General features: G+C 38.8%; 1 protein-coding gene across 1 annotated transcript in view; it reads right to left on the minus strand.

The window, feature by feature from the left end:
* The window catches only part of GPC6 (glypican 6), a 1,148,404-nt gene that overhangs the window by 355,072 nt on the left and 769,381 nt on the right, over positions 1 to 23,951 (minus strand). The window contains exon 4 of the mRNA XM_014530079.1: positions 17,942 to 18,107. Within this exon, the coding sequence (XP_014385565.1) occupies positions 17,942 to 18,107 (166 nt within the window). The remainder of the gene's footprint in view (positions 1 to 17,941; positions 18,108 to 23,951) is intronic.

The raw sequence follows: 23,951 nt of genomic DNA on the forward strand, positions 1-23,951 counted from the left end.
TTAATAAATTAACATATAGAAAGTTTTTTTGAATTATCTTAGTTAGAATTTCCTAACAAAACAAAATAATTTCTCAAGTGCTTCTCATGGTGAGTTAAAAAAAGTTGTTAAGCCGAAACCGGTTTGGCTCAGTGGATAGAGTGTCGGCCTGCGGACTGAAAGGTCCCAGGTTCAATTCCGGTCAAGGGCATGTACCTTGGTTGCGGGCACATTCCCAGTGGGAGATGTGCAGGAGGCAGCTGATCAATGTTCCTCTCTCATCGATGTTTCTAACTCTCTATCTCTCTCCCTTCCTCTCTGTAAAAAAATCAATCAAATATATTTTTTAAAAAGTTGTTAATTTATTCAGTTAATAATGTCAAAATGATAAAAGAAAAATATTAAATAAAAAATTTTATACCACTTGTCATCTATCATACTGACAAAAACACAAAAGTGTAACACATTCTGCTGGGGAGGCTGTGGGGAAACAGGCATTAGCACTTGTGGCTGGTGGGAATATAAATTGGTACAAGCCTTCAAGAGGAATATTGGCAATACCGAATAATAGAACCACACATGCACTTACATTTTGACTCAGCAATCCCACTTCTTGGAATGTAATCTGAAGACACAATTCCAAAAATACATATGCACTAAGTTAACCATTGTAGTATTATTTACAATAGTAAAATTTTGGAAATAATACTGATAAACCATGGTAGTTGCTCACAAGGGAGTACTATGCAGCCGCAAAAAAGAATGAGGAAGATCTCTATGAACTGATCTGGAATAATTCCCACAATTAAGTAAAACAAGCAAAGTGCAATAGAGTATAGTATGCTATCCTTCATGTAAGAAAAAAAGAAGATAGAAGAAAAGACACATTATTTGCTCATTTGGGCAAAAGATGTACAGAAAGGGTAAACTAGAAATCAACTAGACTCATCAACCTATAAATGGTGGGTGGGGATGGGATGGAAAGAAGTGGAAAGGGTCAGGGGTTTGTATGAATAAGGAAGAAACGAACTGTTATTTCTATAAATAGTACCACTTGGTTGTTGACTTCTAAGAGATGGGGCTCTCCTGTTTTTTTCTCAGATTATAAATGTTTTGTATAGTTTTGAGATTTAAAACTATAGTAAGGTTTAACATTCTACCCCAAAATAAAGTAATAACTAAAATTACTGATGTAAGGAACTTACAATGAAATACAAATAGTAACAAGTAAACCTAATTCTAGTACTGATGAATAATATAATCACTTTAAAGAAGACAGGGAAGAAATAACAAATCTTAGTATCCTTGAAAAACTTTTATTTTGACTGGATACTAGAAAGACAAAAAGAAATGTATACCAATCGTCTCCTCTAGCTAGTAAATATGTTTCTTAAAGAGGTATGGGTTGGTAACTGTAACTTATGTACAGGGTGTCCCCCAAATATGTATGCACACTTTAACAACTTATAGCTCAATTTTAAAAATGAAATGTATTTTAATAAACACTCACTTTATAATTATTCAAAGTGTATGTATACATTTTTGGGACACCCTATATATGCTAGGATTGAACAAATACGTTAATGTAATGAAGATCATGAGATCCAGGTTTCTCACTATAGGAGAAAGAAGTTACAATTAAGGAAAGAGAGAAGGCTAGAATGAGCTTCATGGTACTGAAGTGGAAGCAGTATATTTATATAATATCCTAGCTTTGTTTGCAGAGACTGTTCAATAGCAATGGCACTCCAGCAGCGACAAGCACATCTATTACCCGATCTTGGTTTCTAATATCATCCGCCAATAAAAGTAACCAGAGCTCCTTGAAGAAGAGGTTGATTCCATGACTGGTTCAGGAAAAACACAGAAATATCCTGGAATATCTTGTGGTGGCAAAAATGAGGATGGGGAACAAGTGAAAAGAATACAGGATTCAACTGTAAGGAGCTCCCAATATACAAAACTAGAACAGTTTGAGCAATAAGTAGATATTATTGGATTATATCCAAAGACTAAATTAATATCCATAAGTCTGTAGTGATATAAATAAATTATTGCTAAAATAAGAAGTTACTAAAGAAAAAATTCCAATTTGGAAGGAACGATTGCAAATAATATATATAGAAAGGAAAAGGGAAATACAAAATCACCATTATGCAAATGCTACAATAATACTACTGTAAGGCAAGATCCTCTTATGGATGCTAACCAGCATCAGTGGCCACAGGTTTGAGGAGAACCATGGTATTGGCAACTTCAAATATCTTCCTTAAAACATGTGTTACTAATGTAGGGAGAAATAGTAATTTACAGGGGAGAAACTTGGTAGATACCGCATGGATACCTTATATGATATATGAGAAGGGTACAATGTCATTTCCGTGGTATCCTTATGGAGTGTATAACCTCAACCTAATCATGAGAGACCATCCAACAGATCCAAATTGAGAGCCATTCTGCACAGCAACTGACTCGTCCTCATCAAAAGTGTCAAGGTCCTAACAGATTAGGAAAGTTGAGAAGCTGTCACAGATCGGCGGGGACACATCTAAATGCACGTGGGATCCTGGATTGGATCCCTAAACATGAAAGAGTTAAACTAGTGAAATTAGAATGAAGTCTATAATTTAGTTAGTAATATTGTACCAATGTTAATTTCCTGGTTTTGATTATTGTACTATGATTATGTATGTACTAGAGGCCTGGTGAATGACATTCATGCACTGGGGAAGGGGGGTCCCTCAGCTGACCTGCACCCTCTTGAGGGGTCCCTAGTGCTGCTGCAGAGGGATCCTTAGTGCTGCCGTGAGCCCAGCTTCTAGCTGAGCAGCGCTCCCCTTGTGGTAGTGCACTGACCACCAGGGGGCAACTCCTGCATTGAACATCTGCCCCCTGGTGGTCAGTGTGTGTCTTAGTGACCAGTCATTCTGCCGTTCGGTCAATTTGTATATTAACCTTTTATTATATAGGATGTTGTGAACATTAGGATACGCTGAGTAAAGAATACACGTGAAATCTACTATTTCTGCAACTTTTCTATAATCACAAAATTGTGTCAAAATAAATGTTAAAAAATAATTTGAATTCAAGCAGATGAAGATTGGAGAATAACCACATGTAAAGCTATTACTTTGCCATAGCCCCTGAGCTGTGAAGACTGTGTGTCAAACTTAATGCGTAAACCCCTGGTAAGTAAGAATCCTCTAATATGGAATTTTATTCATTTACATAAGTGCTTGGTTGAAAGTGTATCTTTAAATGATCAATAAAAAGATTGTGTAGGCTCAGGAAAATATTAGGATATTTAAATGAAATAGAGAAATACTCTAAGTAAAAGAACACACCAAATATAACTCATTCTTATTTCTTAAAACATAAAGATATGATATTACCTGGAAGACAATAGGTACTCAATAAATAGTCAAGCCTAAATCTTAAAATCCGTTCTCGAAAGCCTTCTAGAAGAGAATAATTTGATGTTGGTATCCTTATTTCCTCAATTAGTACAGATTACGGCATTTTTCCTGTACAAATGGATACAGATTTACCAGGAATGATCACAGGCACTGTCCTAAACTGCCATGCTAGCTCTTATGTGACTGTTTCTCTGCTAGACTAAGAGGTTTTCAGATTAAATAATTTGATTTTTATCTTGTAATCAATTCATTGAACAAGGCTTATACTTTATCATTTTGTGTTTCCAAACTATTAATTTATGCATCTTAAAAATATGCCTGGATGTAGCTTTAAATTAAACTTTTTGTGTCTCACGTTTTAAAGGTTGATTTAACATGTTTGTGATGAACACAAGCAATCTGACGCCCAGTTTTCACAGGTCAAGTGGATAGGAATCGGGGTCTGGCACAGCAGAAGTGAAACGATTAAAAAAAATTCCTGAGGCACTCAGGAAAAAATGGAATTTAATATCTGTCAATTCCACATGGAAATTAAGTGTATCCTGAAACTAACATCTCCAAATCAAATTCAAAGAAAATGTAATAACTATTCAATACAGTTCATTGTCAGATTTCTAAACACATATATATTGCATGGCCACCATTAAACTATTTGAAATGTCAATCTCAAAACCTGGGACTCCCACGTGGATTTAGGAAAAGAAATGTAAATGCTTCGGAGGAGACTGGAAGCCTGAGTGTAACCCACAGGCTCCACCTGTGATCTGAGCCACATGCCGCAGCCTCAAATTGTGGTTCTCAGGCTCGACCTTTCCTCTCACTTTGTTCTGGCAGCTTTCCAGAGAGAGACAGGTGGTTTCAGGGCATTTTCTTGGGTTACAAATCAAATAATATTTCATGGTTTTCACTTTTAATGGGCTAAGCAGAAGGCATTTGACAAAAGTCACTACAGAGCTTTGGAGAAATAATTTATACTCTAGGGCATTCTTAAATCAGTAACTTGGCAATATGGGATTCAAAAAAACCCTCCTTGCTCCTTCCAGTGCTGAGTTGCGAAGGCTGCATTGTGCTTGTTTGTCTAGCTCCTCCGGGGCACTCCATGTTCAGAAACCAATGAACAGATTGCACTGGTCCTTACATGTTGCGTTTTCAGTGGTGACAGTTTTGCCACCAAGCAAGAAGCTGCTTTCTGATACATGGCATTTTTGCCATTGAAGAAAATAAATGCCCTTGGGGCAAATTGTTTGGTAAAATTAATAAATTTCATGCCCCCACTTACAATTTAGAACTTGGCGGTGGCCAGAAAGAACAGGTAAACCTAGATTTCATTGAGGACTGCAAAAGTCAAAGCCTATAGAAAATACATTTCCTCTTGGATCTACTGCAATTACAAAATGTCAGTGTGTGTGATGGATATGAGCGTCAAGGGGTTCCTGAATCATGAGAAAATATATTGTGGGGAGTAACCAAGGCATGTCTCTGTGGAACCATTATGTTCAGCAGTTTTAGATATTCACAGCTGACATTGTAACGACACTTGATTAAAGAGGTTGGGAAGTATAGACGTAGGCTCATTCTGAGAATCACATTGATGCACATGCTGTTAAATGTTTAATATCAAGGCATACAGAGAGTCTAATTTCACATGGAAAGAACACGCAGGTAGGTGAGCAGTGCCCAGGAGAGGGGATTCTGGGCACAACCTGTTGGAGTTGATTATGAAGTTGGCCACAGAACCCTTTCGGCTGTGGAGCCCTCCAGTGGTCTTGGCATCTCCTGCTCCTGTTTTAGGAACATAGAACACTTCTATTTCCAACATCCAATGGGGCAGTCCCATTTTTGGTGCTGCTGTTTTTCAAACCCAACAAACCCGAAACAGATTGAAGAAATCCATGTTTGCCATGCCCCAAGCCAGCTTCAGTGTTTGCTGACAGCACCATCTTTGTTTCATGTGCTTATTATCTCAGTCATATCTGACATATTTCCTTCTTTGCTCTTTATTTTGTCACCTATATCTATACTAATAATAGACAAATACGTAAATTGACCATCCCTCTGCTACACCCACAGCCAATCAGGTGTGTGTATGCAAATTAACCTGACAAAGATGGCGAGCCTGTGTGCAGCGTGTACGTGTGCAGGCGCTGAACAGCTAGGGGCAGGGTGGGATGCCTGCCTGCCGCATAGCCGGGGTGACGCTGCGGGCGTCCCTGGGACCGTGCCTGCTCTGAGCCTGTGGCCAGCATGTGTGCTTGCCAACACTGAGCAGCCAGGGTCCCAGAGACACCACTGGAGTGTCTGGTCCTGTCAGCCCGGCCTGGGGGTGGCTGGAGTTCCCAGTGTTTTTGGTTTCTGCAGCCCCTGGACTGGAAGCGGAAACCAAGAGAGCGGGGAGCACCAGGAATGCTGGGAATCATAGTTCTGGTGGCAGATGCATTGTGGGATCTCCTAGACACTAGAGCAAAGTGAGCCTGGAGCAAATAACTGTTGCGGTTGGGGGATGGAGGGAAAGCGAAGGTGAGAGACATAAGTAAAGTCAGATTGTCGAGGAAAAATTAAAAGGAAGATATCCTGCAACTTCTAGGAAATCTCCACCAATGGAGCAAAAAAAAAGACCTCTATTATTCTGTGAGCACTAAACCAGACTGGGCTGGGGTCTCAGACAATTCGTTCATATGATTGCAAAGACAGACAGAAACTCCCAGATTGGAGAGGGCTCCCCTGAGGGCTCCCAGATTGGAGAGGGTGCAGGTTGGGCTGAGGAACCTACCCTCCGTGCATGAATTTCATGCACCGGGCTCCTAGTTTGGACATAAAAATCTTATATCCTTTTAGTTCCAGGTCTGTCATTCATGCTATCTTCCTTTCCCTCTCCATTCCATGCTTAGATAACCTTTCCAGTCTCACTACCATTAGTCTCATCCACCTGGATCCATCCTTCACTTGTCTGCCAGGTTACTATTCAGATCCCACCATTCCCTGGATTATAATGCCCTGTGGCATGTCATCATGTACAAGACAAAGAAAGTCAAGTGAAGTTGACTTTCAAAGCTTCAACAGTCCAATCCTGACCAATCTCATCTCCCAGCACATGCCAGCAAGTGTGTCTATTTCAGCCTGGCTGGTTTCTTCACAAGTCAGCCATGCTTATTCTTAACATCATACCACCACTTTCCCATTATGGAGTCACCGAATGATTATTCACCTGAGCAAGGGCATGGTTCCTTCTACTGGGATGGATCCTGCCTCCCAGGAACAAAGGCCAATCCATAAACAGGACTAAGAAGCAGGTTTTATGGTGAAGTGCACTTCCAATCTTGTCCCTTCAGCTCTTATGATAAACTATCTTCTGACGATTTTACTCTGGTTTTCAGCCTGCCCTTGTTACTTCTTTCGTTTGCATGTTTCTGCTGGCTGTTCTCCTGCCTTCTCATGTACTCTGTTGCTTTCTACTTTCTATTTTCTGTTCATACCTTTCCATGTTATTCACCCAAACAGGGGACCACGTTGCTGCTCCTTCAGCTACATCTGTCGATATGTCTTATTCCTCAGATTTATATGCATTAGCTAGTTTAATCCATAAAATGTTAAGAGTTAGGTACTATTGTCTCCAGTTTATTGATGAGAAAACTGAGATTTATGAAGGTTAAATAATGTTTCCCATGTTGCAAATAGATAATAAATCATGAAGTCAGGATTCACATTCATGCAGTGACTCAGGACTATTGTTCTTACTATGCACATTCACTCAACCAAACTCCCAATTGAAAGCACACATTTCACCTCTTCAGAAAATTATAATTTTTCAAGATCAGATAGTAAAGTTTTTATTTCTTTAGTGTCCACTATATGCCTAGTCTAGATCTAAGCACTAAAAAGGCAATAAACACCTTTCTAAAAGAGAATCAGATATATTCAGATGCTGAGATATGTCATGGAAATTATAAGTGCTTTAATGGTGTAAACCTGCATGGTCCAAAAGAGTAGCCACTAGCCATATATAATAATTAAAATTTAAATTAATTAAAAAGAAATAAAATGAAAAACTTAGTTTCCCAGACACATTAGCCACATTTAAAGTGCTCAACAGCCACATGTTACTAAACTTAAATAATTAAAATTAAATAAAGTAAAAATTCAGTTGATCAGCATTTAGTAACCACATGTGACTAGTGGCTACTATATTGGACAGCACAGACATAGAACATTTCCATTGTGGCAGAAAATTCTACCAGACAGTGCTGACAATATCAAATTTTTAGTTTCCCCCAATATACCCATCAATCCATATAGCCAGAGACTAAGAGTTTCTTCCTGAACACTTAGTAGTGGTTAAGAACTTGAGCTCTGAGACCAAATTCTGTCATTGCAACGTACAAGCTCTGTGACTTTCTACAGGTCACAAGTTATCTCTCTTAGTTTTCCCACCTGCATAATGGATCATGGTATTGACTATTTAATAGGGTTATTATAAGGATTAAAAGTGTAAAGTGATTATAACGTTGCCTGGTATAAAATAGGTATCCAATAAATGTTAGCTATTATTGGTATGTATGTAATATTTTTGAAATAAAACTCAGAACTATAGAAATTGGGGAATAAAGTTTCTTATAACACTTTCAGGTTCAGAATTTGGATATTATAATTTTAAATGAGTAAGTAGCAAGACACATTTAAACATTCTCTCATGGACAATCTTGTGAAGCATATATCTGGATCTTCAACCAATAAAGGATGGCACACATTAAATTGAATCTTCTAGAACTTTTCGAATATTTTATATTCAGGCTCAGTGATTGAAAATGCTGAAAGGCTGATTAATGAAGGGACATATGCATGATCCATATCCTCACAGGGCACTGTGTACTGGTGTTTCTAGAATTATTCCTGAGTAACATTCTTAGGACTATTGAGGATTTCAATTCTCCCATCTGGTTGGGTATTACCCAGAGATTTTTGGACTATGGAATATATTTCTATGGTTATACTAACACAGAAAAGTTTGAAACACTAAACTGTTTTTAAGATGGAAAACTAATCCAACAATAATCAAGGACATTGAATTTAGAAAACCCGGAAACACATGCACAAGTGATAACCTCAAGGGCTCCAAATAGCCTCACCAACTGACTGACTACTGTATATTCTGAGAATACTTTCCTTGAAGTTAATGAATTCTCTTACAGAGGAGTAGTCCTGCTTCCTTAGGGAGAACTGACTCCTTCAAGCGGGTGTGAAACTACTGCAGAGATAGACATGGGTTGAGTTCGGACAGGGTTCACTTTCTGATTCAGTCAACCTGAAAACCACATCAGCTCAGGCAATCAAAGGGGTCAACCCTGCTACTTCCAAAATCCTCTCACATCTTCTAGCTCATTCATTTCACTCAATATTATTCTTGGGCTTCTCATTAAATAAGTTAATTTCTGGAGCATTGAGATTTTAGTGGTAAATACCGACCATATTTTTTTACATTTAATTATCAGTGTTATCTTTCTAGATAACATTTAAAAAATAAAAAAGTGCTGCATATAGATACATCCTTTCATGGGGATAATGTCTTATATTCAATGGTCTATTTCTAATTTTTACTTCTTTAGAGGTTAAAATAAAGGAAATTCTTAGCATAAAAAATTATTTAAATCTATGCAAAGAAAAAAATCAAGGACATGCCTTTTTATGTGGGATTTATATACAAACTGTTAGATGAAGGACAAGGCATATTTAAAGCTCTATTTTAATTTATATTCTCTCCTGGCTATCTTACCAAGTGTCTGTAGACATAATATTCTTAAATGAGTTATAAGCTCAAAGTTTTCATATACCATAAAGGTTCTCAAAATTTTAAATTATTCCCAAGGACATTAATACCCATTTTCCTTTTAGAGTAAGCAATGAAAAACATGCCTTTAACCATCAGAATAATTCATAGGGCCATCTCTTCTAACCTGGCTCCCACCCCTGATTCCTCAGAGGGTTGTTCATTAATAAACAAGTCACAAAGACAATAAGATGAAGAGAATAAAATTCTAAAAGCCTCTTTTATAATATTAAAGAAACAAGCCTGAGAAAAACTAAAACTAATTTCAAAAATGACTCTAAATAAAGACATGATCAGCACTTCTACTCATGAATTAAAGGAGCTGTTAGAGCAATTGTGAGACATATTTCTATATAGATTTAATTATCCATATAATTATATATATGTAAATGTTATATTTACGGGCAAAGAAGTCAAAAGACTCTCAATAACACTATTTCTTAAGATATTTTAATAAAGTGTTACAACCTCACACATGCATTTATTATTTGAGTTAAAATACAGATTTTCATTCTAGCTGTAAATCAGCATTTGCAGACTGAACTAAATGCCTCAGGAGATCTCCCCCCCACCCCGCCCCCTTCCATTCAACCAGTCACCAGGACTTTTTGTTTATGATGGCCCTGGGACTTTGTGAAAAGCCATGTGGTTTAGCGCTTTCTTTAACAATCCTCTTACTTAGCTCTCTTTACTTCTTAGTTCCTACAACAATTTCTTGAACCTCATGTTCCTCTTATCTCCTCAAATTGGAATTGCTGAGAATGTTATTGGGCTAATGTTTATAGTGTTTGATTTTTCTCTGGGTCTGTAGGCTTTTTGGAGTCTATTTAATTCCATTCTAAAGAATCATCACATATTTTCTCTTGGCATGCCAAAAGCCAGACATCTGTGCTACAACTCAAACTCAAACATGACAGTGAAAACTATCACATGATGATAAATTCAGATGTTAATTGGCAAAAACAGGTACCTTTTGTTATAATTATCAAATTAAAGCATTTATAGAGAAAATATTGAAACTGAAGTGCAAACTGGGAGCAAAATGCAAAACCCCAAATACAAAGGCTATTCTCTAGCCACCTTGAACCATTTTGTCATGCTCTGCTTTCTCCCGGTAAACTAAATCCTTCTGTTGCCAGTTCTCATAGAAATTGGAGACCTGAAAAGGCATACGGGGTATTTCAGTGAACTTCCTATTATAAATGGAACATCTTGTATCTTAAAGGATGTTATATTTGCAAAAATAGGAATGCTTCAGTAGAAGCTATTGGTTGGTATCACATTATATTGCAGCATAAATTCCAACTTGCAAGTCTAGTTGAGAATGTGATATCTGAAGTCATAAGTAAATAGAACATGGATTCACAACAATTATAAATTGTATAGAGGTTGAGAATATGAACACTGGAATAGAAAAATGAACAAGAGTTGACATTGCGGGTAAAGGAAAGACACACACACACACCTTGGAATGACTACTTGTGTATGACACCAAGCACTTTCAGGTTTGATGTACTTTGCCTGTTTTGATCCATGGGAAAATCCCCTTGATTCTGAATAGAAATTGCAATCCCATGAATCCCCTTTGTTGCCTCAAGACCAGCATTAGTAAGTGTTCAGAGGTTACGAAACGCCTGCTTCTGTGCTTGCTGAATAGCCTCAGACATTATACCACCCTTAAGGCATTAACCCTACTCTACAACATAAAAACACTTTCACACATGTGAAGTTCAGAAGTAAACCATTTCTAAATGTAGGAAATTGATAAAAAGTGCCGCTCATGAAAGGCTGCTGGGTATCAGCCAACTATTTTCATTCTTTCTTTTTTTTTTCCTCAGCAAGCTGTTAATACGACTTATGCATTATGCCAGCACTATGAGAGAACACAGCATATGATAATTATTCATGAGCAATGAGAAACAATCAATGACTAAAAAGGTAGGGGTTTGGTTGGGTGGTGTAAGGTTTCAACTAATTGAAAATAAAATGTTTTCATTAAAGAAAAATCTTGGTGCTGTTAGGAATGCACATGGGCAAAAGCAAGTTCTATAGCTAACAGTGAGATCAAATTCTAGCATAATCCCATTGGCTTTTGTTCCTCGATTTAAGAGTTGTGTTTCTGGCCTGTATTATTATTGAATAGGCTCTTGTCTGGTACAAAGCAGAGATGAAGAAACTTTGAAAGCTTGCTGCTAAGTATGATTCTTGAATTTTTCTTTTCCTTTGGTTGAAAGGGAACATTTTTCTATGTTGAGGGTCTAGAGGTTTTTGAAACATGGCATTTCAGGATATGACAGCCAGAGTCATATCATATTTACTACAGAATTCTTTGTAACAAAAATATTTCTTATCAGATTTATATTACAGAATTTCATTATAAAAGTCTTTGAATGAGGAGTATCTTATACAAATTCTTGAGATACTTCCTTGTGTCTATTTTATATCCTTCTGAAATGCAAAATCCCCCAGTCCTGCACATTAAAAAAGAGAATCTGAGTTTATTTATTAGAAACAGTGAATGGGTATCTAGTAACATTTACCCCAAGCACAGAGTTGTGAATACACTAAATACCTTGAAGATAAACAACTCTTGCAGGTCCTAAGAAAGTCATCTGTACACCAAAGTAGCAATTTAGGACATGACACTAGTCATTTGACTGACCTAACATCGCTTCCTCGGGGCTGGCTCTAATATACAACTTGACAGCAGCCGTCACAGTGAAAGAACCAGGTTCATAACCTGATTTGTTTCTGCCATTCCTGCACTCACAGAGTCCATTAACAACAGGAATACGCACTTTTTAAAATCACTGAATTTAGTCATAGTTTCATTAAAAGAGTAGACTCACAAAGTGAAGTAAACGGCCTCTTACTACAGCCCCTTCCATTTCTCTGTCCATTTGTCTCCATTCATTGGTTTTAGCAGCAGGGCCTTTTCTATCCCCCACGCTTAAACCGGAGCAAGGCCCATCCTAGGCACTCAGTTGGATTAATGAATAAATGTGCTGGATTAATGTGTAAGTGAGAGAATGAGTGGGTAGTACTGCATTGTCTCTTGGCATAGCACAGATGCAGTGCCCACCTTGGATTTCATGCCTGGTGCTCTCATCGTAGCTTTCTGTCATGGGCTGTCTTGAGATGTAATGATTGGCTAGTTTAAAAGGAGAAAGAAAGCCCAGAAATTTCGATACCACTAGTTTGTCTGGTCTATGAGCGACTAAGGCCTAAATTAAAAATGCAAGCTTCTCGCTGGTTCAGCCCCTCACGGCAATTGGAGGGCATTTATAGGTCAAGGAACTCAACCTTTTCTTGAGGAAAATTAACATAAATTCTCCAGATCTTTCCAGATAGAGTCAGTGGCAATGGTGGTGGTGAGACTTAATCATAAAACTTGTCAAAAATAAAATCTATATAATAAAAGCCTAAGCGATCGTTACGGCAGAAGAACCAGAACGACCGGTTGCTATGATGTGCCCTGGCCACCAGGGGGCAGATGCTCAACATAGGAGCTGCCCCCAATGGTCAGTGTGCTCCCACAGGGGGAGTGCTGCTCAGCCAGAAGCTGTGCTCACAGCTGGCGAGTGCAGCACCATGGCAGTAGCCTCTCCAGTGCCAAGGAAAGAGCAGAGAGCTGAGCAGTAAGGAGCAGTGAGGAGGCTGGTGGTAAGGAGCGAGGGGTCCTGAACTGTGAGAGGGATGTCTGACTGCTGGCATAGGCCTGATTGAGTGGGCCTAAGCTGACAGGCGGACATCCCCCACGGGGTCTTGGACTGTGAGAGGGCACAGGCCAGGCAGAGAATCCCCCCCCCCCCAGTGCACAAATTTTATGCACTGGGCCTTTAGTGAACATATATTTAAGAGCCACTGACAGATCATGAAATTGTCACAGAACTTGAAAATATTTGGGATCTATATTGTAACAATTACATATGCTATGACTATTTGACTTCAATTATGTTTGACAACCCTAATGCAATGCAGCCTTATTCACTATTTTATTCTATACTTACAGAGGCCGGGCTTCCCCGGCCCTCCACATGAGGGTAAGTCCCTCTGCTTAGTAGACATTTAGCACCGGTGCTTCTATTTTCCTAGCACTTTATCACAGTTGATTATAATTAATTTAATGACATGAAATTCTCCAAGGGTAAAAAAATGTGTGTATCTTGCTCAATATTGTGAGTTGAATTAATATATGAAGAATATAGTGTCTTATGAACTGGGATAGCCTAAAACACTAGGCTACAATGTTGGACAAAAACATCTTTAGGTTTCACTTTTATGGAAACATAGAGATAGTTTTGCCTTATACTTGAGGTAATAAGCACCCTATAACATTCTAGTAATAAAAAACATTAGAGAACAAAATAGAATTCCTGCCTTTTGTGTCACATTCGCCTTTCCACACTCACAGCCTCCCCCCCCCCCCCCCCCCCCCCCCCCCCCCACCCGCCCCCCCCCCCCCCCCCCCCGGTTCTCACAGTCTATAAAGTCTTAGAAGGTACCAGATGTTTGGAGGAGGCTGTCCCACACATCCTTTATTTTTATACTAGAAGCAAGATTTATTAGAGCTATATAAATGTAATTCCAGCCGTAATATGGCCCCTTGTTAAATAGAACAATTCTTACCCATGGAGGGTGGGCATCAGTGCCAAACACTAAAAATGACCACAGAATATTACTGAAACAACAAATTCTGCCCACAAACTGTTTCCCTCTAGGACATTTTAATTCACAGAAACATTTTTTCAAGAAAACCCTTTTGCAGCAGGCAACAATCAAACAGTAAGGCTGGAATAAGTTGTGTATGAATGTGCAGTAACACCTGGGGTAAGTGCCTAAGCAGAGACTGTCAACGCCTCAAATTGCATTTTCTCCTACTGCATAGCTTCTAATAGAACAGGCTAGAAACCACTCTTGTGTTCCTTTGGTGCTGCCTACCTCAGGGGCGCAGCAGCAGGCCCATTCTTTTGGGTGCAGCAAACTGAAGTGCAAATCCTTTGTACTGGGGAGTCCCACATGCTCCTAGAAAGTGGCTGCGCGTTCCTGGCAGAGGTGAACTGAGGCTTTTCAAATACTCTAAAATGGGTCTAACACCATCTTCTTCAAAGCTGTCAGCAACTTCTTTTTTAAAGTTCTTTGCATTAGAGGTAAAGAGTTATTCCTTTCCCTTCAGTGGTTTCCTGATAAGAATTTTGGGGGCACGATCTGTGTGCAGGGGATGGAGTTAAACTTCCTAAAGGAGGACGATTAAAATACAACCTTTACGAAATTGAACTCCATGCCCTGCACAGAGATAGTGCCCCCCACATTATTATGGAGTAACTATTGTAGGTAAAAGGAGTAACTCGTCACACATTCTTCCATTTAGTAGCCTATGTCACCTCAATAAATTTAATTTAAAAATAATAAAAATAAGTAATTAGAAAAGAAAAAGAATGCATTCCAAGTCGGTTCCTGATTGTGTTTCCAGGATGGAACCTCGAAAGGGAATGGAACACCACAGGGGTTTTTACTTGAACACTTCCGACATTTCATCTTATCAGTGAGTTGCCTTTCTTTAGACATAGTCCAGACACCCACTGAATTCCAAACAGTTACAAATGACTTTCAATTAGTTTGTGGCTTTGTGAAGTCAGGACAATGTGCCTCCAATTCGATTCCTGTTTTTATTGACGGTTGATTGCATGTCGCTGTTAACATTTTTTGATGAGCACAATAGTAAAAACAACCTATAAAATGTATAAAATGGCAAAAATGACTCATGCAATTGACAGCAAGAAGAGTGAAAGGTTTGATGAAATGGTGCTAGACGCCCAAGAGTGATGGCCTGCAGGTGCTAACCAAAGGGAGGGCTATTACTTATAACTTTTGTTGGAGCACTGATTTGCTCACTGTTCTTTGCTGCTGCATTCATGAACACTGCAACACTGTCATCTTGAATATATCTGTGCGGAAAACGGATTTGACACATTTGACTAATTTCTGTGATAAATTTGTGAAGCAATGCTTCACATCAGGACAAGTATTAGTAAGAACATATTTTGCTTCGTGAGTCTATGTTGGTGGTCAATTCTCAATGTCATAGCAAAATCTGAAGAAAGAAAACTGACAGCACTAATCAAATATCTCTAGCATTAATAAAGAAAACGAGATAGGGAAAAACTGGCTATGAATACATATTAATGTAGGACTAACCACTAGGTTTCCTTCTCATTAAAACACTTGGTGGGTTCCACTTTTAGTTTTTCAATCACATGGTTTTCCAGACTTTTAATTACACATCAAATTGGCATCTAGGAAACCTGATTGATTAAAAGTTTAAGGATTTGTTTTACATTGAAATACCCAACCAGCACTGAGAAAAAAAAAGCCAATTAAGAAGTCACTGTTGGTCTTACAAGTTAAAAAGTCCATATTATCATTCTTAATCATGTCTTGCTCTAAGTAACAAAATCCACATGTCCATTCCTGTCAATAAGTTGCAGGCTGACCAAAGACAATTTAACTGTGCTATGAATTAGGCAGTTTCAACCCAAACATCTGAATAGTCTTTACGACTCGAAACTGATGCTATAAAGTTTAGTCTGGTTTTTAAAATATGCAAACATTTTTAGATTTCTTGATGAGAGTACATTTTTATTAGCATTATTTGGGTAGAGTGTCTGCCAAAATTAATCTACATGAATATTTTAGAAGATCGAGTTTATTCTGATTATTTTTTTTATTCATACCCGCCTCCAACATCTTAGCAAAAAATGTCATTTCTGCATTAGAAGGGTACCTGAATGATTAACTTTTAAAAAAATCTCCCTAATTTTTCAACTTAAGTAACCCAAGATCATACAAGCAGACTTTGCCCTCCCACTGAAAGGCGAGAACAGCATGTCAATTTATTCTCTCCAAAATGATTTTTGAGATTTTTGTAGATGACTTCCATTTGAATCTACCCACTCTCAAATCTTTTTCATAAAACTTCAAACCCATTTTCTCTGGCCTTTCTAGGCCTAAGAGTGTGTTAGCCAATGGGTTTCACTGACGCAGCTGAATGCCTGTAACTTAAGCACATCTTTCTTTGCACAGGGGGCTTAGGTTGTTCTGTATCCCAACACGTCTTAGCTCTTTTCCTCTCCTGCTCAAATCTAAGGTGTCAGAAGACTCTCCTCATGCATTCTGGCTTAGAGGTTTGCATAAGTGATGAAGGCCCTCTGAGGCTGAGGAATGCCAGTGTTATTTGCACCACTCTGCTTGTCACTATGCAATTGCAGTAAATGCAATTGAAAGTGCTTTTATTTGAAGGCCATTTGACAGAGGGGAGAGAAAATACATTTACTCTTTCAAGGCCTGTGTATTTTCCTGGGAGAAGCCTGCCTGTGAAATGTGTCCTTTTATCCTTGGATAGCTAGTTGGGAAATACCTTTTGGCAGTGCAAAGCCCGAATGATTTCTGCAACTTAAGACATGAGCCATGATTCACAGCCCTTCCCCGAATCTTCCCCACCTCCTTTCCTCCCACCTTCTAAAGACTGGAAGGCTGATTCACGCTTGTGTGCTCGAAGTGTTCTTTTCCACAGAAAGAGGAAGGAAATTTGCATACTTTACCAACAATATTGAGCTATTTTCATCACAGATGTTTAAGGAAGGAGTTGTTTACTAATATTGAAACAGCACATAAATCACATAGAACAGCTTAGAACTGGTTCCGCTCCCTCAAAGCAGATGGGGATTAATACAGTGCTTGAGTTATTTTACAGAGGCAGCACTCACAGGGGCCACCCTGTCTTCTAGCTGCCCAGGGACCACAGTCTCGCCTCCCCCAGGAACCATGGGATGGGGACATGACCAGAACTTGAATACAGGACTCTTTCAGAGCAAAGGGTCTGCTGTCCAGGAAGATCCCGTGCAGACGTCTCCTACCATCAATGACCGAGTTCCAAGGTCCTCCCTTAAAAATCACCCCACCAGCGCTTCGCATACCTGTTCCCCCAACTCCTTAAACCTTTCCATCGTACATCGTCGGGGAGTTCAGGTATTAAGCCATAGGCTTCCCATTCTCCTAGCTTAGTGCTCTGCAAATAAAGCAATTGAATTTTCCCACTGCAAAACTCAGCACTCAGTGTTTGGACTTCGCATACCTGTTCCCCCTAACTCCTTAAACCCTTCCATCATACATTGTTGGGGAGTTCAGGTATTAAGCCATAGGCTTCCCGTTCTCCTAGCTTAGTGCTCTGCAAATAAAGCAATCGAATTTTCCCACTGCAAAACTCAGCACTCAGTGTTTGGCTCTGCTGTGTTGAGAGGGGCGGGGGGCAGGGGCAAAGGGATTGTAGGGAACAGTCTCCTCCTGTTCGGTTACAATATCTGTGTATCCGGGATTACGTTGTAATACAAACAAAAAGGACATAGTACTGTGGATTTCTTTTACGAGAATCTTTCCTAACGCTCACCAAAATTCTACTTTCATCTTCTCAGGGACATCAGCTAACTCAATACAGCTGCCTTGTGCCATCTTTAACAGGATCGTCCTTCACCATATGAAAGGGAGTCTTACTTTTCAGAATAAAACAAGAAGGAAAATGCAGAACGATGTTTATACTTTGCTAAATGCTGTTCCGTTTTGTGTTTTGTAAACATCCTCATAGTCTCCACAAGTCATTGCAACTTTGAACCTGCCATCAGACAGGTCCCCACATTTCTGTTTCTGGATGAGTTCAAATGCTCCTTACCTATAAACAGATTCCACTCGGTGTCCAGATCAGCCTGGTTTGCCAGACAGCCCTTCATGACATTGAGGCAGTAGTTGTTGCAGGGCCTCACGGTGGGGAGTCCTCGGCAGTATGGGCAATACAGCATCATCATGAGAGCACGGATGCACCCTGGGGTGGGGCTGACCTGTAGATGTATTAAAAAGAATAGGAAATCAGAAATAAGAAGGGTGTAAGGGAGGAAAAAAGATGTAATTCATTTCATACTTAAAAAAAAAAATCGGTGAAACGGTTCTGGTAAACCTCCAGCATTAGAGCAAAGGGTTAAAAGACCATCAGAATCTTAACCCTTTGTAATACTTGATCTTGAAGCCAGTAATTCTTGTTAAATACTTCTGTTCGGCATAGTAATAATCATTTTTCTTGAACATTTTGATATCTATGTCACTGTAACTCAGCCCTAAAAACCTAGACACTGTTTCATTGCAACAGAACATGAAATGAGATAATGCATGTGAAAGCAATTTACAAAGATAAAAGCCCCATAAAAATGTAGGTATTATTAAAGTTTAATGTGACACCTTTAGACAATTTTCCAACTGGTTATTTGACCCTGTCTCTAAAGGAGGCTGCCAGATAAACTTCCTTCGTACATAACTTTTTTAAAAGGATCGATATCAACTTGTCTGGGATTTCTGAGGTGCAGCCGGCTTAGAAGCAATGGAACTGCCCTGCTTCGGGCCTCTGAAGCTCGGCAGTTCTGAGATTCTGTGGGAGATGGATCCAGTGTTGAATGTGAGAAAACCTTGCAGTAATTCAGAGGAGCTACTAACCAACTGACAATGAGTGCTATTTGCCTTGAACAAGGAAACATCCTAAGTTAATCACTTATAAGCCAATGAGGCCCTTTTTAGCCTCATTGAAAAATTTGCTTTGACTTCAAGTGGAAAGAGTACTTAAAACAGTATGGATCACACACACACAAAAAATACTGAAAGCCCTTTTTCATGATTTAGACACAAACATTATTTTCACATTTATTTGGTTGGTTCCATATAATTTAGGTATTTAAATGAAGTAATTATATGTTGCAGTTCTTGTGTTCTGGATCTGAGAATAAGCCTAACTTGTATCACTTGGACCTCTTGGGGAGTTTCAGTCTTATCAAGTAAACTTGGATCTGCAGGTGACATTTACATCTCCAGAACATTCAGATGCTGACAAAGCATAACACCTCTATAAAGGTAGGGAAATAAAAGGTGTTTCTGCATAAATGGAAACTTTCAACAACTGCAGCTAATCTCTGCCATCTTATCCTTTTATCTAGAAACCACATTGGAAGTTCTCAGTGTAGAGATTTGGCTTTTGTAGCATTTTCTTGACTTTATGTTGTATTCAGACACAGTCCCCAATACATTATTTCAGGAAATGAAGAGTTTATTTATTTAATTAGGCACTGAAAGTTCTAATTACCCGTTTTTGTTTTGTATATTTTTTCCAAAACTTATGACAATTTTCTAACATATAGAAAAGTGAACACCCATATTCCCACTCCTGTACATTTAGTATTTCCTACAACTGCTTTTTCTGACATCTATCCATCCTTCTATTCACCCATTAATCCACCTTATTTCTTACTTCATAGTCATAGCCTTTTGATTTTTATTTTTCCTGGTAATTTAATGTTGGCTTTAATAAAGTAGAATTAACATGATTAACATGATAGAAAGTTAGTGCATTATGTACTCCAAATCAAATAAGCAAAGTAAAATATAAATAACCTTTCTTTATAAAAATACTAGAGGCCCGGTGCACAAAAATTTGTGCACTCGGGGGGGGGGGGGGCCGGTTGTGGCCCCGCCCCCTGTCACACACAGAGCTGCAGGGCGATCAGGGGGTTTGGGCGCTGCCCCCTGTCACGCTGATCCAGTGCCAGGAGGCCTCGCGGCTCCGCTGATCCCAGTGCTGGGAGGCATATTACCCTTTTACTATATAGGATAGAGGCCTGGGGGCCGGCTGGTTTGCCCTGAAGGGTGTCCTGGATCAGGGTGGGGGTCCCCACTGGGGTGCCTGGCCAGTCTGGGTGAGGGGCTGAGGGCTGCTTTCAGGCTGGCAATTGACTGAAGCTCCCAACCGCTCCTTGTTTTCTTTTTTTTATTCTGGGCCAGCTTTAGCTCTGGCTCTAGCTCTGAGGCTTCCGCTGCTATAATCGAAACAATGTATAACTCTAGCTCTGAGATCCCGGCTGGCTGAAAGCTGATTTCTGGGGTTTTGTTTAGCTACTACATTTGCAACATAGTACATAGTTTCTTAGAGTTGTAGCTCAGAGGCCGTCAAGTCAGGCGGGGGTTGGAGTCCGCAGTCACTGCAGCAAGCAAACCTCATGTTCGCTTCCAGCTGCCTGGCTGCCGGCCGCCATCTTGGCTGACAGTTAATTTGCATAAGGATATGCTGATTAGCCAATGGGAAGGGTAGCTCGTACGCCAATTACCATGTTTCTCTTTTATTAGTGTAGATTTAGAGAATGGTTTAATACCATTAATTCTAAAATTTATTTTCCCAACAATAAAACAAAAACAACAAGGGAGAACAAAAGTAAGAATTGTAATGACTTCTGAACACACATTAGTGTCACCATATCATCTTCAGATGGGTTATTTTGTTGAAAATGACAAACTTTATCCACAACTGAGTAGTATTGTTTTAAAAATTTATTTTATCTACATGTATTCCATGCCATTCACAGAAAATAGAGAAAATATTCTGTATTTTCCGTACCGAGTCAATGTGGAATTCCAAATTCTTACACATTTTACTTATTTGGCATGGTTTCAGTCCTAGAAACCTTTGTGCACAGGATTTGGTTTTCCACAGTCTTCCAATTTCTCTCTTGGCCCTGATGTCTTTCTCCAGAGACCTACCGATTTTCATGAGCTGCCTAAGTAATTTCTTCCTTTGACTGTTGGATTTTTGGCTTTCTTGACATTGGTATTATATAATGTTGTGCCTCTTCTCACTCAGAGTGCCAGAGTAAAATCTGGAGCAGTTGTCAATATTTGGGATGCAATGTCCTCATGGACATTGTGGACTCCGTTTCATCATTATAACCACACCACTCTGTAAGATATGCACATCATTACACGGTTTTATGATTATGACTTAGCTGCTCAATAAGAGCTTTTTGAATTGAACTCTCTATTGTGTTTCCCCAATTTCTTGGCCATGTTGATATTGAAAGGGGGGAAAAAAAGAACAAGATAGGTTTGTGCACCTAACATTCAATTGTTGTTGCTTTTTAACTTTGCTCTCAAAGGTTATTGATTGCATTAATTCAAAAGCTTTGCTTTTATATTTTTATTTTTTTTTATTGTGTTGGAACCAGTGCAATTTTCTCAGTCTGACATTTAAGAAGAGCCTCCAATCAGGGTAGCAAGCAACAGAAAATTGAACAGACTTAATAACCTAAAAGAACAATGTTGTTCAAGTTAAATGTGGCTCTCTCAGTACTTTTGGAAATGACATCCTTCCTGGTCAAATAAAGGGCATTTGAAGTAGAAAATGGAGAGTGGAGGATCAAAGTTGAAGCTTTAATGTTCACAGACCATAGTTGTTGTTTTTTTAATTGACACAGCTGCCTGCTTGGATTAAAATTTTAAAAAGTCATCACTTCAAAATTAAGACTTTTAGAAGTAAGTCTCTGAAAAGAAGGTTGTTTTAAATGCCAATTGTGTGAAGGGATATTTCTCTTTTTAAATGATTAATAGTTTTAAAATTATTCTATACCTGCTTTAAAATCTTTTTATTTTGAAATCAATATAGACTCACAAGAAGTTGCAAAAACAGTATAGTCCTGGGTACCCTTCCCTCACCTTCCCTCAATGGCAACGTCTCATATAGCTATAGTACAATATCACAATGAAGAAACTGAAACTGAAATTGGCACATTTCATGATTTTTTTCATCTTGCATTCCTCTGTGAATATATATAATGTATATGTATATATATGTATTCTAGTGTCTGTATATATATAGTGTGCATGTGTGTGTACACTTCTATGAAATTTTACTTGATAAATAGATTTTTCTAATGCCACCACAATTGACATACTGAACTTTTCCATTATCAGAAAAGGAATACCTTGTGCTACCTTCACCCACCCACCCCCTGTCCTGTCACCTGGCAATCTATTGCCACTGATCTCTTGTTCATCTCTATAATTTTGTCATTTCAAGAATGTTATTTAAATGGAATCATATAGTAGTATATAACCATTTTAGCTTTACTTTTTTTTTAACTGAGTATAATACCCAAGATGTCCATCCAAGTACCGCACGTATTAATGCTGAGTAGTATTCCAGGGTTTGGATGTATTAGAATTGGGGTGACTATTCACTCTTTGCTGTTAGGAATAGTACTTTTCTATTAGGAATAAAGCTTCTATTAGTATACATGCACAGGTTCTCCCATAAGCATAAGTATTCATTTCCTTGGGATAAATGCTTAGAAGTGCATTTGATGATCCAAATGGTTAGTGCATGTATAGTTTTATAAGAAATTCCCAGTCTATTTTCCAGGCTGGTTGTAGCATTTTACATTTCCACCAGCAATGTCTGAAGGATGCAGTTTTTCCCACATCATTGCCAGTATTTGGTCTTATAACTGTATTTTTTTTAATTTAGTTATTTTTATAGGTCTATTATCTACTTTTAAATTTATGGTGAGTTTCCTCTGAATAATATCCATACTTGTGTTCTAGCCTCAATGAATTCTAGTAAATATTAGATTGATAGTCATTAGCCAGCTGATCTCTGGAAAATACACAACACTAAAAAATATATACACTTCTGAAAGAGTAGATAAATCTGCAAACTTGGTAAAACCAAAATAAAGGAGACCTAAAAACTTACATTTCGAATTTAGAACAGACTACAGCTCAAACACATATTAGCACAAATCTGTACACTTGGTGGACTATTAGAAACAATTTTTCCACTGAAGAATATTGTGTTTACTTAGCAACAACAAAGAATACAATCATCTTGAGAAACAAAATGTTGAATTTTTTAAGTTGGTTATATGGATTTTTGACTAATATTTAAAATGTAGCTGTAGCTTCCTACATATTTAAAGTACACTGGGAAATAAACTTAAGTGAAAGGGTAAGTTGAGATGTTTAGAAAAGTAGTATCCACTTGCTATAAAAAAACACACTGTTTTTAAGTGAAAAAAAAAATAAGTTGAGATAGATATTATTTTTTGTACTTGCTTGTGCTCTTACATAGCTTTTATTAGTATATGCTGTCCTTTACCAGCAGTGACCCATGTCAAGAATTCACAGTACCGGGGGTAGGGGGGTTAGGGGGGAGGAGTATAGTCAATGGTTCCTACTCTAATATCGTACTTTGGAAAAAGAGACACAAGTTTGTGAGTCAATCATATAAGAGTTCAATGTAAAATTCTTGCTTCTTGGGTTTAGTCCTGTTAACTTCTTTTGATGCTGTCTGTATATAATGAATGACTTGTAAATTGTCATTCTTATAGTCAAAGTTATAATTAACTAGTTTTGAGAAATACTAATAAAATTTGAGAAATAATAATATAATTTTCTAGAGGCCCAGTGCACGGATTTATGCACATTGAAAGTAAATTAATTAGAAGGTGGCCGATGGGGCAGGACTGGGTGGGACAGGCCAGGCATGCCCTGGAGCCAACCTCCCCTGGTACCTCCCCACCGGCAGCACCTGGGGTGGCACCGGGGCTCAAAGGGCATCTGTGGAGTGAGCGGGGTCCCTAAGCCTGGCCTCAGTGTATCTCATAGCTACCCTCTAGTCTGCTGGTTGCTTAGCCTTTTATATACATACTAGAGGCCCGGTGCACAAAAATTTGTGCACTCGGGGGGGAAGGGGGGGTCCCTCAGCCCGGCCTGTGCCCTCTTGCAGTCTGGGACCCCTCGGGAGATAATGATCTGCTGGCTTAGGCCTGCTCCCGGGTGGCAGAGGGCAGGCCCAATCCCTAGGTGCAGCCCCTGGT

This window comes from Myotis brandtii, unplaced genomic scaffold, assembly GCF_000412655.1.
Source record: "Myotis brandtii unplaced genomic scaffold, ASM41265v1 scaffold71, whole genome shotgun sequence".
Lineage (NCBI taxonomy): Eukaryota > Metazoa > Chordata > Mammalia > Chiroptera > Vespertilionidae > Myotis > Myotis brandtii.